Below are 18,217 nucleotides of genomic sequence, written 5' to 3' on the forward strand. Positions count from 1 at the left end.
AATGTTTACATTACATATCTAATTTAGGAACTAGTTTCAGCCTTGGCTGGCCATCATCAGCCTTGATGCAAAACTGTACAAACACATCCAATAACTAAAACAAATGTACAAACACACACAAATAACATTAAGAAGTGTTAAAAAACCTCTGGGATGAACTATGTGTATAACATGTAAAATGTACAAAATTAAAATCTGGCTCAAAAATTCTTAGATGCGTTGCATCATGTTAAAATGTTCCATTAGTGCTTGTTGTTAAAATATCATGAAAATTCTGAAATGTTCCTCTGTTGGACATTGTCATTGGTTGAATCACGGACAGCACACAAAGGTATGATTAAATAACTGGCACATTCTTCTTTTGTAGCTGGTAGACATTTGCAATTCAATGCGGTGTCCTGCAATTGACAATGCTGTCCTGGAAAAGAATGCTTCAGCAATGTTTGCACCAAGTGCATAAAATACAATGTTGGTCTCTGTGTTCCATGCTTTGTCCTACTTTATACAGTGTGAAGCACACAGTTTACAAATGTTTGCTTCTATTGAGTAATTTCTGTGAATTAGGTAACTTTTATGTCATATACAATGAGAATCTTGGGACTGTCAGTGATTTATTTATGCATTGTAATTAATTTAATTAGTGTACTATTTATTCTTCATAAATTTTCATCTTCAGTTTTTTTTAAATCAATTTTGTTCAGAACTTATGAATACCAGTACATAAAATCTATTATTATTTATTCTTCCTCAAATGACTGAGGTTTCCAAAATTACAAATATCACACAATATAGATTTAATAATAATAATAATGTTATTTATTTTACGTCCCACTGTACGTTGTACAGTTTTGGGAGATGCTGAGGTGCCATAATTTTGTCCTTTAGGAGTTCTTTTACATGCCAGTAAATCTACCAACACGAGGGTGACATATTTGAGCACCTTCAAATACCCAAACTTGTTAAGCATATGAATTGTGTAATCTAAAAGTAAATATATGTGAAAGATCAACTTGAAGCACGCCGTCATGATTCAGCTACTATGATAATGACACTAAATGAAAGTGTGCCGAAACAGTGGTTCGATATACATTGTGTTACGTAATTATATGCTAACACGCGGTTGCGATATGTTTCTTAAATTAATCTACACAGTTGGAAACAATTCCAGGACTATACAAAGCACTGAAAGCAGTCTAAATGAAAGAACGCAGCCTGTGATCATATGGACATGCACATCATTAATGGGTTTAGAAAGCCATGAAAATTTGCCAGTCAAATCATCTGCCTATTCAAGAACAAGAAGGTAGCTTGAGAGGACTCTTGTGATTGAACAGTGGAAGTACTATATGCCAGTAGCAAGGCAGTGAACAAGCTCACCAAGATCATTCAGAACATATGGGAAACGGAGAAGTTGCCACCTGACTGGACCTCAACTTTGATCCACCCCTTCACAAAAAAAAGGAGACCTTAAAGACATGGAAAACTACTGAGGGATCTTTCTCCTCTCAGTAACACACAAGGTCCTCTCTAAGGTCTTGCCAACAAAGCTACAGGATCAACTGGACAGTCAACTGGGGAAATACCAGGAATGCTTCATGAAGAGTCGATCCTATGCAGAGCAAATCCTCAACCTCAAAACAGTACTAGTCTACTCCAAGATTAGAAGCTGCAAGGTACAGTAGAAGTCACCTTTGTTTATTTTTGTAAGCCCTACAACTCCATGGACAAATGTGTCAGTGACCTCAAGATAGAATAAATTTGGGAAATGAGAATAAGATAATACTTTACTAATACTAGGGATGTTTAAATTGTACAATGAAGAGTATAGGTTAGAATTAAGACATAGATCATAATAGCAAGTCAAAAGGATTTTTATTGATGTTTTGTACTGCTGAGGAAGGGAGCAGTTCAGCTCTCGAAACGCGAAGTATTGACAAGGCGTAAAGTGTTTTCATGGATTGAATGTAAGTCAATATGGACAAAATTGAATCATCGTGGTTAAAATAATCAGTGCTGAAACACTACACGACAGTCATCCACCTGGAAGCCCTGTATACCGTGGAGTGTCTGTCACCAAACAGAAAAGGCTTGATTGAAAACTGGAACTTCTCAGAATTCTCAGAAATTCTCAGAAAAATCCTAGGCTTGGAAGGCTGTACTATCTGGCTGGCAGACTGAGAAGGACACGAAAGAACTGGGGCTGTCAGACTTACAAAACAGACAGGCTGTGAGACAGATGCTGAAGCATGTCCATAGTTTTCAGGAAAGACCTCTGAATAAAAATGGTACCTCCGCATCTAAGGAAAGAAAGGAACGACACAGAGAGAAGATGTGAAAATACTGGGCAAGAACCAGTTGAACAAGCATGGTCCCGAGAAGGCCCATTCAAAAGAAGAAGAAGAAGAAATACTGAGCAAGTTGGCTATACGTTTTGGGTCATGTAGCTGTGAGCTTGCATTCAGGAGATAGTGGGTTCAAACCACACTGTCGGCAGCACCAGACTTCCTTCCCGGTCTGCCCTTTCCTATCCCATCATCATGATAAGACCTCTCTATGTCAATGATCAATGCAACATAAAGCAAATTGCACTAATAATAATAAATAAATAAAATGCCATGACTTGATCAGTGCAGAACTGTATACATACTTTTGGACCACCCTGTATATGTTTAGAAATTCACTCATACAGTGCCTTTAATGTAATCACTGGAACTCCCAGGTACTGATTTTCTGTGTATCACACTGAAGATACAGTGCATCCATACATATTGCATAAAGTTTCATGTATTCAGCTGGTTGGCAAATGAATTGCTGCCAACTTCTGTCTTCGTACTTTTCTTCCTCATCAATACTGTTCTAATCTTGTCCTATTTGCTGGACATTGTTTTTCACCATATCCATATGTCTCATTCTTAGCAGCTGGGCTGAGTGGCTCAGACGGTTAAGGCGCTGGCTTTCTGACCCCAACTTGGCAGGTTCGATCCTGGCTCAGTCCGGTGGTATTTGAAGGTGCTCAAATATGTCAGTCTCATGTCGGTAGATTTACTGGCACGTAAAAGAACTCCTGCAGGACAAAATTCTGGCACCTCGGCATCTCCGAAAACCGTAAAAGAGTAGTTAGTGGGACGTAAAACAACTAGCATTATTATTATTATCATTCTTAGCCGTCCTCGTGGTCTTCGGTCTTTCAGCTAGAGTTCGTGCATTTTTCTTGGTATTCTACCAGCATTCATTCTCCACATGTAGCCACACCACTTCATTCTGCATCAAGTCCATCAATTTGATCCAAGTCTCTGCTATTCTCATTATGGATTTTATCTCATCTTGTCTTTCCAACCATGGCTCTGGTAAATCTCATCTCAGCTGCATAAATTCTCCTCTCATCATTCTTTCTTACGCTGTAATTTGCAGAAATATTTCTTAAAACTTAGTTCAAATTTGAAGGTTGCAATCTGATTTTTACTAAGCCCTTTCCTCTGTTTCAGGGAAATGTTCAAAACCACAACTCCAGATCCACTGATCTAAACAGTAAGTTAATTTTTTCCTGTACATTTGAGAATAGAACTCTAATACTGAAGAGAATCACAAATTCATTTGGAATAACAAGTTCAGTGTTCTTTCTATCTATCTATAAATGTTTTCATTCCCCCACCCTGAAGGGGGGGGGGGGGCACCTAGAGGGCAACGCCCTCTCTAGCCAGAAGAGGTGACGGGGATGGGGCGAATTGTTAGAAGAATGAGTTGGGTAAAGGAGATGAAGAAAATGGGAGATGTGAAGAATCGGCCTCTTGGCTAAGGGAGGTGATGACTGTAATGAGCTTTATTATAAGCTATGAATAATACAGTGAAGAGATTACAGTGATTCACAATACTTGAGTAGATATGACAGCGATGCTAAGAAGGGGAGGTGTAAACAGGGTGAGAGGGGAAATAGTTGAAGTGCAAGAGTATGATAGAAGGAAGAGAAGTTAACAAGGGAAGTGAGAAGAAGGCAAAGAATGTCAAAGGGGGATGGTGGTGAATAGTAACTAGGTATGGGTGGGGGTGGATAAGGGCGAAAGGATGGACTAGATGGTTGGGGAGATGGGGCAGGCCAGGGACTGCAACGAGGTGTGGGGTGACAAGGTGAAGGTTGGGGAGGTGAATGAGATGGTTCGATTCAATTGTGGCAGCCATTGAGGTGTATTCCGGTGGCGATGAGTCGTGCAGTGTCTTCACCAGTTGGAAGGTAAAGTCTGATGAGATATGTGGGACCATCGGTGTTGTGTTGTGTTGTAAATATGAAAGGCTCTGTGCACGGGTAGCCCTGCCTGGTGGAGTTCCTGGACAATGAATGCTGATGGTATGCTGGGCTCCACACCGCAAACGATGCAGCTATAGGTGCTGGTGCTGGCAGAAGGCTGTGGTACCAATGGTGGATGTGCCATGTTTTCAGGAGTATCTGGCGAAGAATTTCCCTCGGTAGGTGACTGAAGCAATGCGCTCTGGGGGTGTTTTAGATCAGAGAAGGGAAGGGGAGAGGAGACGTCATGAGAGGGAAAGGATGAGACATAATAGTGGTAGTGATAGGTATGTACGAGGAGGTGTGTACAGAGGTGGTAATGGTGGTGGTCGTGGTGGTGGTGACAGAAGTGGTGGAAGTGAAGGACAAAGGTGGCGGCAGTTAGGGATAGGGAGGTGGTGCGGTTACGGCGGTCACAGCAGTGGTTGCAGGCAAAGATGGCTCGTTGTCCATGAGTTGGGCTAGAATATGTTCCGGAGTAGGTTCCACTTGATAAATGTGGCGACGAATGCGTGTTCCAGTCTTGTAGATGGTAGAAAGGTCTGCTGAAGAGTGAAAATACAGAAGGATATCTATAGATGGTTGAGCCCCGTCGTAGAGCCTGTAGACATCATGGGCAGCTGGTCAGATGAAGTGCAGTGAGGATTTTTACTTAACAAAGGTGAAAAAAATGAGTGTATCCTCCTAATTCAATACATCATATATTCCATCATTAGACGTAGTAATCAAATTCAAACATGTTTCGGCTTGTTTGAGCCATTTTCAGTGAAAAAGGGGGGCGGTTGAAATAAATTCACATAATACAAGCTAAAAATGCCAAAAAACATAATGAAGGAACAAATGAAAAAAAAAAAAACAGAGCCTTGACAGAAACAAAATTAGCACAATATACAATACATCATCATGTGGAGCAAAAAACAACTCATTGCAACAAAATTCAGTGAAACAGGGGTTAATACAAAACATAAAAGAAACTAAAAACTGTGTTAACCTAAGAAGAAAAGAAATGAAAACAAATGATACAGATGGACATGAACAATAAGTGCACGTAGTGAGGTTTTGGACCTCTTAGTTTACAAAATATTGGTTTTGTAACAATACAAAACAGGATGGAATCACTGTCGAAAATTTAGGCAGAAAATCTATCTTTGTAGAAACCCATCACATCAAATTGGCTATGAGGGGAGCAGAAGCAAAAAAAGTTTGAAAAACCAAGCCTGACATAACGTGCGGGCGAAAAGCCTGTGACAAGGAAAAACACCGATGAAATTTAAAGCTTTAGAAGAGCAGCATTCTCAATATCTTCTCAATTTAGCGGTCCCATTCTTGATTATCGTTTCATAATGTTGGCTGGTTCGTTTGTCTTATTATAAAAGGTCGGAAGGGCCACGACATAGTAGTAGGCTTAAAAGTATTTTGCATGAAGATTAGTACTGGCAAGATTGTAAGACTGCAACTTAATTACATCAGGGTTTGTTTTTCTATTTTGTGTTTATGTTTCTGGTAGTATTCCTTATTTCTTTATATTTTATGTTTTCATAATAAACAAGTATTTACCATAAGTAGGTATTAACTAAATTATGCTTTGGTCGAAGTTTTGGTTACAAAAGTTCTTCGATCCACAACCTCATAGGGTTCCTTCTGCTGTCCACATCCTGCCGTTAGTTTCCGTGTATTTTACCTTGTTTAATTTTTATTTTATGACTAGCTGATGTACCCGTGCTTCGCTACGGGATTCTCAGAAAAACTGTCTTTGTGGTTTTCCTAACTACAGTTAACTTAGGCCAGTACAAAAACATCAGTAGGAATGTAGGGATTAAAAGCAATATAAAATAATCGCTCAAATGGAAAACCACACATTTTCTCACATTTAACGAACAGTACTACGGTGTCGATCTAACAGTCCAAAGTTCCAGTGCTGGATTGACCAGGCCTCAGAGAACCGTGAACACTCCTCTGCCATTGTTCCGTTAAATATGCACACTGCTCATTCCAATGAATGCCTCAGGGCAGGGATTGAATAGCTTGAATGCTATGATGAACCAGTTTGTTACGTACCAGTAGTATCAGAAAATTTATGAACCAGAGGAATGGCATGCCAAAGAAAAAAGTTATCTAACTCCCCAGCTACTTCCCGCTAATATTCAGGCAGGCTGTTATAGGCCTACTCGGTACGACCAGGCAAGTTGGCCGTGCGGTTAGGGGCGTGCAGCTGTGAGTTTGCATTCGGGAGGTTGTGGGCTCGAAAACCACTGCCGACAGCCCTGAAGATGGTTTTCCATAGTCTCCCATTTTCACACCAGGCAAATACTGGGGCATCGTAATTAACGCCAGGGCCACTTCCTTTCCACTCCTAGCCCTTTCCTATCCCTTTTTTTGCTATTTTGCTTTACGTCGCGCCGACTCAGATAGGTTTTATGGCGACGATGGGATAGGAAAGACCTATCCCATCATCGCCATAATACCTATGCGTGTCGGTGCGACTTAAGCAAATTAAAAACAATACTCGGTATACAGCAGTAATCCCGTCTATCAGACATGACTGGCAAAAGAAGACACAAAGCACATCACAACAAACAACGGTCAATATAATGTTATTGTTGTTCAATGTTATGAGCTTTCGGTATTGTATGCCTTCACATTTAGTTTTCTTTCGACTCTTTGATATTAGGGTATCTTACAAAATGTAGTTCCTTATTTCCTGACTTTACATAACGATTTTCATTAAATTCTGTTTACCCATTTTCTCGTGACTTGGCGCTGAAATGGACTTAGCCACACAAAAAAACAAATTCATGAATATCTCAGTTATCATAGCCGGTACGGTAAAAATGTATAAGACATAAATGATTGGAAATTTAATACTATATAACTTTAGTCATGAAGTATTTGTCAATAGGGCCAGTAATAACACAAATATTTGAGAATTGAAGTTTAGGTCTTCCCCTAAACTACCATTCCATTCAGCGTGAATAAAATTCTTTATGACCTAGATTGTAGATGTTGCTTTAATGATTCTAAATTGCATTCAATGTCCAAATGTTTTTCTTTTATAATTTTCATTAAAGCCGCCAAGAGCCGCTGCATACTGAATGAAACTTGTCATCATATGGAAGTTTTTGAAGAACAGCTTCATACCCTACCACAACTGGTTCCAGAAGCAGGATTTAATTGGTAGCCTATTTAGTAGGAGGAAACTTTTAGGATAATTGGCAAGGTAGAATCTGGCATCCAGGTCCTCTTAGATAAAATATGAGAAGGTAAAGCCAGTCAGGATCAATTTAAAGGTAGCTAGTATAAATTTAAGGTTCATAAAAGCTAAAACTGGTCATTTTGAAGGCAACTACAGTATGACTGTGATAATCCGGCACTTAATAGTCCAGCAGAACCAATAGTCTGGCACACATCAGAGATCGACTTTTTCTGATACAGCTCAAATCTCATGGGCTTGCAAACTTTAAACACCTGCATTAAATTCACAGAGAGGAGCCAACAATGTAACGTTGCTGAAGTTATGAATCTCTACATAATACAAAATATTTTTTGTCAAAAAAAGAAACTCAATCCAGGAAACAATTAAACTTCCCTATACTGTTTCAGAGGGCCCAGAAGAAAATCCAAGCTATCCCATCAATGGTAGATACCAGACCGACGTGTCCATGCCCCTGACATCACCAGACACCTATGTTAGACCTATAGACAGTGATTCAGATTGAAAACCAAACTCCAAAATAAATTCCACAGCACCGGGCGAGTTGGCCGTGCGCGTAGAGGCGCGCGGCTGTGAGCTTGCATCCGGGAGATAGTAGGTTCGAATCCCACTATCGGCAGCCCTGAAGATGGTTTTCCATTGTTTCCCATTTTCACACCAGGCAAATGCTGGGGATGTACCTTAATTAAGGCCACGGCCGCTTCCTTTCAACTCCTAGGCCTTTCCTATCCCATCGTCGCCATAAGACCTATCTGTGTCGGTGCGACGTAAAGCCCCTAGCAAAAAAAAAAAATCCCACAGCACTTAATGCCCTTGAAAGGGTGTTGGCCTGCAGATTACGAGGGGTCGTGTGGTCAGCACAACGCATCCTCTCGGCCGTTATTCTGGGCTTTCGAGACCAGGGCCGCCATCTCACCGCCAGGATTCAGATTGAACTATACCATATTCTTGGTATTTAACAATTTGTATTTGATTAAAATTAAGTTGCTCTTGGTTTTTTAAAGCCTTGGTGCTATTTTATTTCATAAATAGGCCTACAAATATGATCTATATTGAACTTTGGTAAAATTTTGAGCCTTGAACTGATTTAACTCTGCAGTCTAATATTGGATTTTTAATTCAATTTTGTTTTTACAGTACTATGTACTTTTAATTATTTTATACTCTAATAGCTTCTGTTGTATTTAATAAATAACCATTATTCATTTTTGTACATAAAAATTGTAGTTTTTTTATATCCCCTTGTTTAACTCTCTTGGTGCCAGGCGGTAATGCGAGCATCCACCCTTTAAATTGACAGAGCCGATCTGGTCGGCCGTTAACAATCCAGTCGGAAGTTGCCAGAGCCGATTACATCGGCCGGCTTAAAATTCTGTGATATACGTAATTTTGAGGCAACCTAAAGTGAAGTGCATACTTTTGTTACAACCTGTAGTAAAGGGGCTACACGTCATTGTGTGCCTGGCCTTGCTTTGGCAGTTCTAAGAGGGTGTTATACCTTTCACAAGAGTCGTTTCCTGTGTTTACAAATACCGCTAACCGGTCAGTAAGAGATTGCTCCTTGCAGTGAGTGGTTTTGTGACAGGAAAATGGCATGTTATTCACGTGATAATTTTTCAGCAGGTATTGATGACAATAAATTAATGCAGTATTTAGAACAGTGTGAAGTTAATGCTGATGATTTATCGGATAGCGATAGGGAATTTAGTTCAGAGAGTAGCGACGAAATTATACCGGACACGTCCGCGGAATCACCGCAGCTAAAGGAGAGATGTTTAATTGTGTCTAACAGCACTAAAGCTGCTCTGAATATGGTGGTAGATGAAACTAGTGATAACGAATATGATGATGATGATGATGTCTCTGGAGAACATTTTGTGGAAATTTGTCCCAATGAACCCGACAACATTCCTCAACCTCCTGTCTCCTTCAAGAAAGTTCTTGGACCTAAACATGCCCTACCGTCTGATTCTCCGCCCATATCACACTTCTATTTACTTTTCACTTACTCTCTGCTAAACCTTATAGTCACATATAGTCCTCTATCATTACCTAAATGCCGGACTCCGCGGGCGAAGTGTAGTGTGCCTGCCTCTCACCCGGAGGTCATGGGTTCAATTCCCGCCCAGGTCAAGAATTTTCGCCTGGTCCTGAGGGTTGGTTCGAGGTTCACTCAATCTAAGTGACCCTAAGTGATTGCAATTGAGGAGATATCTGAGGGTAGGGGACCCCGGTCTGGAAAACCAAGAATAATTACTGAGAGGATCTGTCTCACTGACCATGATTCACCTCGTAACGTGCAGGTACCGAACTGAGCAGCGGTCGCTTAGTAGTTCAAAGCAAATCACGGCTTTAGTGCCATACATTTCTTAATTTCGTAAATTCTGTTGTATTGTAAAATTATTTTTCTAATATATACTACAACAGAAAACGAGAAACTACTTTTCCTGAAAACAAAATACTATAATATCAACTACTATTTTTTACTTATTTAATAATTCAGAATTATTTTAATACTGTGTTGTCCACACGTAGAAAATTTGTTGTCAGTATTTGCCAAACATCGATACATACACGCGAATTTTATTGGTGAGTAAAATTGTCTTGTTTTTATTAGTGACATATGTTTGAATTTTTATTTTTTACGTTTTTATTTTTCTCGTTCAAATTAGTTATTCTATAGAATTGTATTTAGAAATACATTATACATAATTACGTATATTCTTTTGTATCGTAAATTATTTTTTCAAAGTAGATATTGAGAGAGAAAGTGCGAAAATATTTTTCTCTTCCTAAAAATAAACATTTTCGACAACTATAAATCAACAATAAAACGTTTTTGACTCTTTATATCACTCCAAACCAGTTTCTTATTCTGCGTAGTCGATATGTAGAAAATTTCATGCCGGTATTTGCTATACACCGGTAGATATACGCGAATTTTAAAATACATGTATTTCCACTGAAAACGGCCTGGCACTTTACAGTAGTAGAGTGGAGGCGGAGCTCTGGCCTCTTCCAGCTGATGGGGAGCGGCCGACTAGATCGGCTCTTGGCTCCAAGAGGGTTAAAGCAGGTTTTTAAAAAGACCTTGATAATCCGGCATTGACAGATCCCTTAGCATGCCAGGTTACTGTATTTCAGTCCAATTAGGGTTATCAGTGTCCTTAAAACTAAAATTACTACACAGAAAGGTAGTATGTTCTACTATACACTAAATTGTGTAAACTACTATTTACAGTTATTTATTTATAAGTGCACTTCTGTTTGAGTTTTCCAATCCACTTCTTCATTCACTCACTCGCTCGCTTGGCCATTCACACAGCACTCCAGTGTGCCAAACTCTTGTTCTCCAATGGCCTTCTCATAGCACAGCCTCATTCCAGAAGTGTTCACTTCCCAATTTTTGCTGCATGCCATGTAATCAAGTCCGCCTTGATTCACTCGCGATCATCTTGTTACTTACTCACGATTAACGCAAGACTGATTATCATTCGGCATCTGTGCTCTTTATTTAGACTCGTAGAAGATTCTCATCGTTTCTTAATTGTTAAGTCAGTTTCCAGTTTCTTCGAAGGAGTTCCATCATCACAAGCCTCAACAATTCGCTGACAGTATTGTTTTGCTCACTGCTGGTCCTATACGCATTGTCGCCTCCCCATTTCAGCCTTCATTGTCATAATATATTGCTGTCCAATAAAACACTTTTATATTTCTACTGCCTCCTCTTTATATTTAGTGATTTGCTTTTATTTTCAATGTGTGAAATTTTAAGATCTATGCTGATGTCTGTAAAATGGTCAGAGCTATCTCTAAAGGCTGAATGCCAATTGTATATAACTGCATTTTTGTGTTCTTTGTAGCTGGTGTGGAAATTCTGTTTTGTCTGGCCAACATATGTGGCACTGAGTTTGGTTCTAGCTACATATCACCTCTTTCTTCATTGAACAGAGCCCCTCCCCGCCTTCCTCTACCTCCCTTACAGACAGGTGTGTGCTAACAAGCTACAAAAAAAAGGCAACAAATGAAATCAGTTTAGACATGGATACTGGAAATAACAGACATCTGGAACCAGAGCTTTTTTTTTTTTATTTTTTTTTTTTATGGTTCATATCACGTCCTAGTTCGTGAACCATGGGCAACGGCTGAGTGGCCTAGTAAGTGGTCCTGAGAGTCGGGATACCAGTTGCTATGGAATGGGAGTGGGCATCTCAGACATATTCTGAGTCATGGCCCTCCTTGTGCTCAGGTGGCTAGGACTACACAATTCACCGGTGGTCCATAACCCATTAGAGGAGAGATCCTCACTTGGACTATGTGCAAGTAGGGCAGCATCCTGCTTCATGAACTTACCGAGCTCAGAACACTTTTAGCAAGCCTCGGACCTATGGGAGTAATGGAGTCCCACTCCCATTTGACAGGCGAGGGACTCCTTGGAAACAACCTGGCGAACGAAATGGAATTCGATGGGAAGCTATCAATATTAATGGGGCTTATGGAAGAAAGAAGGTAGAACTGGCTGAGTCAGCAAAGAGGATGCATCTGAATGTGCTAGGAGTAAGTGATATTCGGGTAAGGGGAGATAATGAGGAAGAGATAGGAGATTATAAGGTGTACTTGACGGGTGTTAGAAAGGGAAGGGCAGAGTCTGGGTAGGGCTGTTTATCAGGAATACCATTGCACGCAACATAGTTTCTGTTAGGCACGTAAATGGGCGAATGATGTGGGTAGATTTGTCAGTGGGAGGAATTAGGAAAAGAATTGTGTCCCTGTATTCACCATGTGAGGGTGCAGATGATGATGAAGTTGACAAGTTTTATGAAGCATTGAGTGACATCGTGTTCAGGGTCAATAGCAAGGATAGAATAGTGCTAATGGGCGATTTCAATGTGAGAGTTGGGAATAGAACTGAAGGATACGAAAGGGCGATTGGTAAATGTGGGGAAGATATGGAAGCTAATGGGAATGGGAAGCGTTTGCTGGACTTCTGTGCTAGTATGGGTTTAGCTGTTACGAATACATTCTTCAATACCAATATAATGGTCCGTTATTGGACATTACAAATTTTCCAGCTAACTCATTCTTGGTTGCCTGCGTTTCGCCCTCGTGTGCTAAGTTAGGCTCATCAGTTGGGACTTAGCACACCACCCAAGACGCAAGGCTAGTGCATACCGTGGAGGCCACTGCATAGGCTACTTGAAGCCACCAGCAGTGCCAATGCACTATGAGAGCTATGTCTCATTTCCAAAATTTGATGCCTGCCTGGCCATCAGATAATACAGATGTTGATTCCCAAAGGGAATTTAAAATATTTGTCCCGAATGAGTAAATTTATAATACCAATATAATGGTCCGTTATTGGACATTACAAATTTTCCAGCTAACTCATTCTTGGTTGCCTGCGTTTCGCCCTCGTGTGCTAAGTTAGGCTCATCAGTTGGGACTTAGCACACCACCCAAGACGCAAGGCTAGTGCATACCGTGGAGGCCACTGCATAGGCTACTTGAAGCCACCAGCAGTGCCAATGCACTATGAGAGCTATGTCTCATTTCCAAAATTTGATGCCTGCCTGGCCATCAGATAATACAGATGTTGATTCCCAAAGGGAATTTAAAATATTTGTCCCGAATGAGTAAATTTATAATACCAATATAATGGTCCGTTATTGGACATTACAAATTTTCCAGCTAACTCATTCTTGGTTGCCTGCGTTTCGCCCTCGTGTGCTAAGTTAGGCTCATCAGTTGGGACTTAGCACACCACCCAAGACGCAAGGCTAGTGCATACCGTGGAGGCCACTGCATAGGCTACTTGAAGCCACCAGCAGTGCCAATGCACTATGAGAGCTATGTCTCATTTCCAAAATTTGATGCGTGCCTGGCCATCAGATAATACAGATGTTGATTCCCAAAGGGAATTCTTCAAGCATAAGGCTATTCACCGCTACACATGGGAGGCTAGGGGTACCAGATCCATAATAGACTATATCTTAACAGACTTTGAATTCAGGAAATCTGTTAGGAATGTAAGAGTTTTTCGGAGATTTTTCGATGATGCAGACCACTATCTGATCTGTAGTGAACTAAGTATCTCTAGGCCTAGGGTAGAGAAAGTGAAATATGTCTGCAAACGAATAAGGGTAGAAAATCTCCAGGATGAGGAAATTAGACAGAAGTACATGGATATGATTAGTGAGAAGTTTCGAACAGTAGACAGTAAGCAGGTTCAGGATATAGAAAGTGAATGGGTGGCATACAGGGATGCTGTAGTAGAAACAGTAAGGGAATGCCTAGGAACAACTGTGTGTAAAGATGGTATGTGAACATCTTGGTGGAATGATGAAGTGAGAGCAGCCTGTAAACGTAAAAAGAAGGCTTATCAGAAATGGCTCCAAACAAGGGCCGAGGCAGACAGGGATTGGTATGTAGATGAAAGAAACAGAACGAAACAAATAGTTGTTGAATCCAAAAAGAAGTCATGGGAAGATTTTGGTAATAACCTGGAAAGGCTAGGTCAAGCAGCAGGGAAACCTTTCTGGACAGTAATAAAGAATCTTAGGAAGGGAGGGAAAAAGGAAATGAACAGTGTTTTGAGTAATTCAGGTGAACTCATAATAGATCCCAGGGAATCACTGGAGAGGTGGAGGGAATATTTTGAACATCTTCTCAATGTAAAAGGAAATCATCATGGTGGTGTTGCAAACAGCCAAGCTCATGGGGAGGAGGAAAATGTTGGTGAAATTATGCTTGAGGAAGTGGAAAGGATAGTAAATAAACTCCATTGTCATAAAGCAGCAGGAATAGATGAAATTAGACCTGAAATGGTGAAGTATAGTGGGAAGGCAGGGATGAAATGGCTTCATAGAGTAGTAAAATTAGCGTGGAGTATTGGTAAGGTACCTTCAGATTGGACAAAAGCAGTAATTGCACCTATCTATAAGCAAGGGAACAGGAAGGATTGCAACAACTATCGAGGTATCTCATTGATTAGTATACCAGGCAAAGTATTCACTGGCATCTTGGAAGGGAGGGTGCGATCAGTCGTTGAAAGGAAGTTGGATGAAAACCAGTGTGGTTTCAGACCACAGAGAGGCTGTCAGGATCAGATTTTCAGTATGCGCCAGGTAATTGAAAAATGCTACGAGAGGAATAGGCAGTTGTGTTTATGTTTCGTAGATCTAGAGAAAGCATATGACAGGGTACCGAGGGAAAAGATGTTCGCCATACTGGGGGACTATGGAATTAAAGGTAGATTATTAAAATCAATCAAAGGCATTTATGTTGACAATTGGGCTTCAGTGAGAATTGATGGTAGATTGAGTTCTTGGTTCAGGGTACTTACAGGAGTTTTTTTTGTTTTTTGTTTTTTTGCTAGGGGCTTTACGTCGCACCGACACAGATAGGTCTTATGGCGACGATGGGATAGGAAAGGCCTAGGAGTTGGAAGGAAGTGGCCGTGGCCTTAATTAAGGTACAGCCCCAGCATTTGCCTGGTGTGAAAATGGGAAACCACGGAAAACCATCTTCAGGGCTGCCGATAGTGGGATTCGAACCTACTATCTCCCGGATGCAAGCTCACAGCCGCGCGCCTCTACGCGCTCGGCCAACTCGCCCGGTCTTACAGGAGTTAGACAAGGCTGTAAATCTTTCACCTTTGCTGTTCGTAGTTTACATGGATCATCTGCTGAAAGGTACAAAATGGCAGGGAGGGATTCAGTTAGGTGGAAATGTAGTAAGCAGTTTGGCCTATGCTGACGACTTGGTCTTAATGGCAGACTGTGCCGAAAGCCTGCAGTCTAATATCTTGGAACTTGAAAATAGGTGCAATGAGTATGGTATGAAAATTAGCCTCTCGAAGACTAAATTGATGTCAGTAGGTAAGAAATTCAACAGAATTGAATGTCAGATTGGTGATACAAAGCTAGAACAGATAGATAATTTCAAGTATTTAGGTTGTGTGTTCTCCCAGGATGGTAATATAGTAAGTGAGATTGAATCAAGGTGTAGTAAACCTAATGCAGTGAGCTCGCAGTTGCGATCAGCAGTATTCTGTAAGAAGAAAGTCAGCTCCCAGACGAAACTATCTTTAGATCGGTCTGTTTTCAGACTAACTTTGCTTTATGGGAGTGAAAGCTGGGTGGACTCAGGATATCTTATTCATAATTTAGAAGTAACAGACATGAAAGTAGCAAGAATGATTTCTTTTACAAACAGGTGGGAACAATGGCAGGAGGGTACTCGGAATGAGGAGATAAAGGCTAATTTAGGAATGAACTCGATGGATGAAGCTGTACGCATAAACCGGCTTCTATGGTGAGGTCATGTGAGGCGAATGGAGGAGGATAGGTTACCTTAGAGAATAATGGACTCTGTTATGGAGGAGGGTAAGAGAAGTAGAGGGAGACCAAGACGACGATGGTTAGACTCGGTTTCTAACGATTTAAAGATAAGAGGTATAGAACTAAATGAGGCCACAACACTAGTTGCAAATCAAGGATTGTGGCGACGTTTAGTAAATTCTCAGAGGCTTGCAGACTGAACGCTGAAAGGCATAACAGTCTATAATGATAATGTATGTATGTATTTTTTTTATTTTTTTTTTTTATTATATTAAGTAGGTACAGAAAACTTTATTAAAAAGTCAGTAATGGTGTTCATGCAGCCTCCGTGGCTCAGGCGGCAGCACGTCAGCCTCTCACCACTGAGTTCCGTGGGATAGGTTTTTCTCCGGGTACTCCAGTTTTCCCTGTCATCTTTCATTCCAGCAACACTCTCCATTATCATTTCATGCCATCTGTCAGCCATTAATCATTGCCCCAGAGGAGCGCGACAGGCCTCGGCAGCCGGCACAATTCTTATCCTCGCTGCAAGATCTATCAGCATTTATCAACAATGATAGCATCTATCAACATTTCATCCACTCCACCATTTTTATATGTATATTACTGCACCACATACACAATTCACTCATCTAAGTTTTATTCCACAATGTAATTGTGTCTTAGGACTTCGGCAAATCAAAGTGTATCTTATTTTAGGCTGATGATGACCCACTTAGGGTCGAAACTAGTCCCTTGATAACATATTGTAATGTATTTATAGACATTGCAATTATTCTACTGTATTGAGTAGGTGGAATAAACTTTGTAAAATTATGTATGTTGGGTATTCAGCTCGAAGGCTGGTTTGATGCTTTGCAGCTCCACCAACAGCTGTCATAAATAGCCTAGGCGTCACTGAAGAGGCGTATTAGGGAAATGAGGAGTGAGGTAGTTTCCCGTTGCTTTCCTCACCAAGCCAGCCATTGCTATTACATATCGGTCTGCCAAACCGACTGAAATGCATGCACCAACCGACCCTATGAGCGATATTTTCACACCATTCATAACAGGGACTGGCTGCATAAGCAATGGTATTACTAGCATCACTCATACCTCAGTCACTTTCATATTGTCAAAGCCAAGGATGAGACTGAGACAGGTCAATAAAAGTAACAAATTTGATATAGCCCATACCAAAAGACATAGTGCACTGTAAACACTACATCTCACAGCAAAGGCATTGTAAAATTATATATAGTATATTAATGTCCGGTAATGACTCCTCGGATACAATTCCTCTCAGAATTCTCTGAACAGCCCTCTTCCTGTGGAAATGCTTCAAGTTTTTAATCACCCCTTGGTCCATGGGCTGTAGTTTGGATGTTAAGTTCGGTGGCAAGAAGACCACATGTACTGCCTTTAACTCCTGAATGAGCACCTTGGGATGAGCAGGGCAGTTATCTACGAAAAGGAGGATTATCCTCCATTCATGTTGTAACTTCTTGTCAATACCACACAGCCAAGATTTGTAAATAAAGTTTATCATCCACAACTTCCAGGGTTGTTTTTGAATGTGACCGGTAATGAATTCACACCCGAGAAACAGCAAGGCTTCGCAGATTTTCCGATCACTAGAAGTTTTAACTTTTCGGCTCCTGTCATATTAGCGCCCAGCATCATTTTAAGCCTTGCTTGTTAACTGTTTCTCACAAACCACAAATGTTGTATTGCACAGTTGATGAGGTACAAAATTCGAGTTACAAAGTATTTTTTGCTTCAAGGGAGGAAACATTTACTTTGAGAAATCGAGAAATTCATGTAACCAAATTTCAAGTAATAGAGAAATAAACGCACGTGAAGAATAGGACAAATGGCCGGGAAATTGTAGTTGCTTCGAGATATTGAAAATTCTAGTAATGGAGGTTCGAGATATCGAGGTTCGACTGTACTTTGTTCGTTCACATATCTTATACAACAGTAAGTTGGCAGACTCAAAGTCTTCAGTGTATATTTGGCCATTTTAGAGTGCATATTTGCATGCATATGTTGGGATTTTTACTGCATATAATTCTCAACACTATTCATAACATTATCTACTGCATTTGAGTAAATGCACTGATAATTTTTCTTTCAGACGTTTGTGCAAAGAAACTTGTTGAAGAAATTTCTACCTATGATGCAGATAAAATGGGAATTGCTGATTATGCTCTGGAATCATCAGGTACAGTTGTAACCATTCATTTATTCAAAAGTATTGGAAAGGAATAAAGAACTGGCAAATTAAAATAAGTCAAGGAAAGATGAAATTATTGAATAAAACAAGATGTACTATAACTGAACAAAAAAAATTACACCCCACAGTTCATTTCAATGTCCAACAGCCACTCATCCATTGTCTTTTAA

General features: G+C 40.4%; 1 protein-coding gene across 1 annotated transcript in view; it reads left to right on the forward strand.

Moving 5' to 3' along the window:
• Positions 1–18,217, forward strand: part of LOC136875416 (SUN domain-containing protein 3) — a 205,185-nt gene that overhangs the window by 115,479 nt on the left and 71,489 nt on the right. Inside the window, exons 9-10 of the mRNA XM_067148972.2 lie at positions 3,486–3,528; positions 17,949–18,035. Of these exons, the coding sequence (XP_067005073.2) occupies positions 3,486–3,528; positions 17,949–18,035 (130 nt within the window). The remainder of the gene's footprint in view (positions 1–3,485; positions 3,529–17,948; positions 18,036–18,217) is intronic.

The sequence above is a fragment of the Anabrus simplex genome, chromosome 6 (genome assembly GCF_040414725.1).
Source record: "Anabrus simplex isolate iqAnaSimp1 chromosome 6, ASM4041472v1, whole genome shotgun sequence".
In the NCBI taxonomy this organism is placed as follows: domain Eukaryota; kingdom Metazoa; phylum Arthropoda; class Insecta; order Orthoptera; family Tettigoniidae; genus Anabrus; species Anabrus simplex.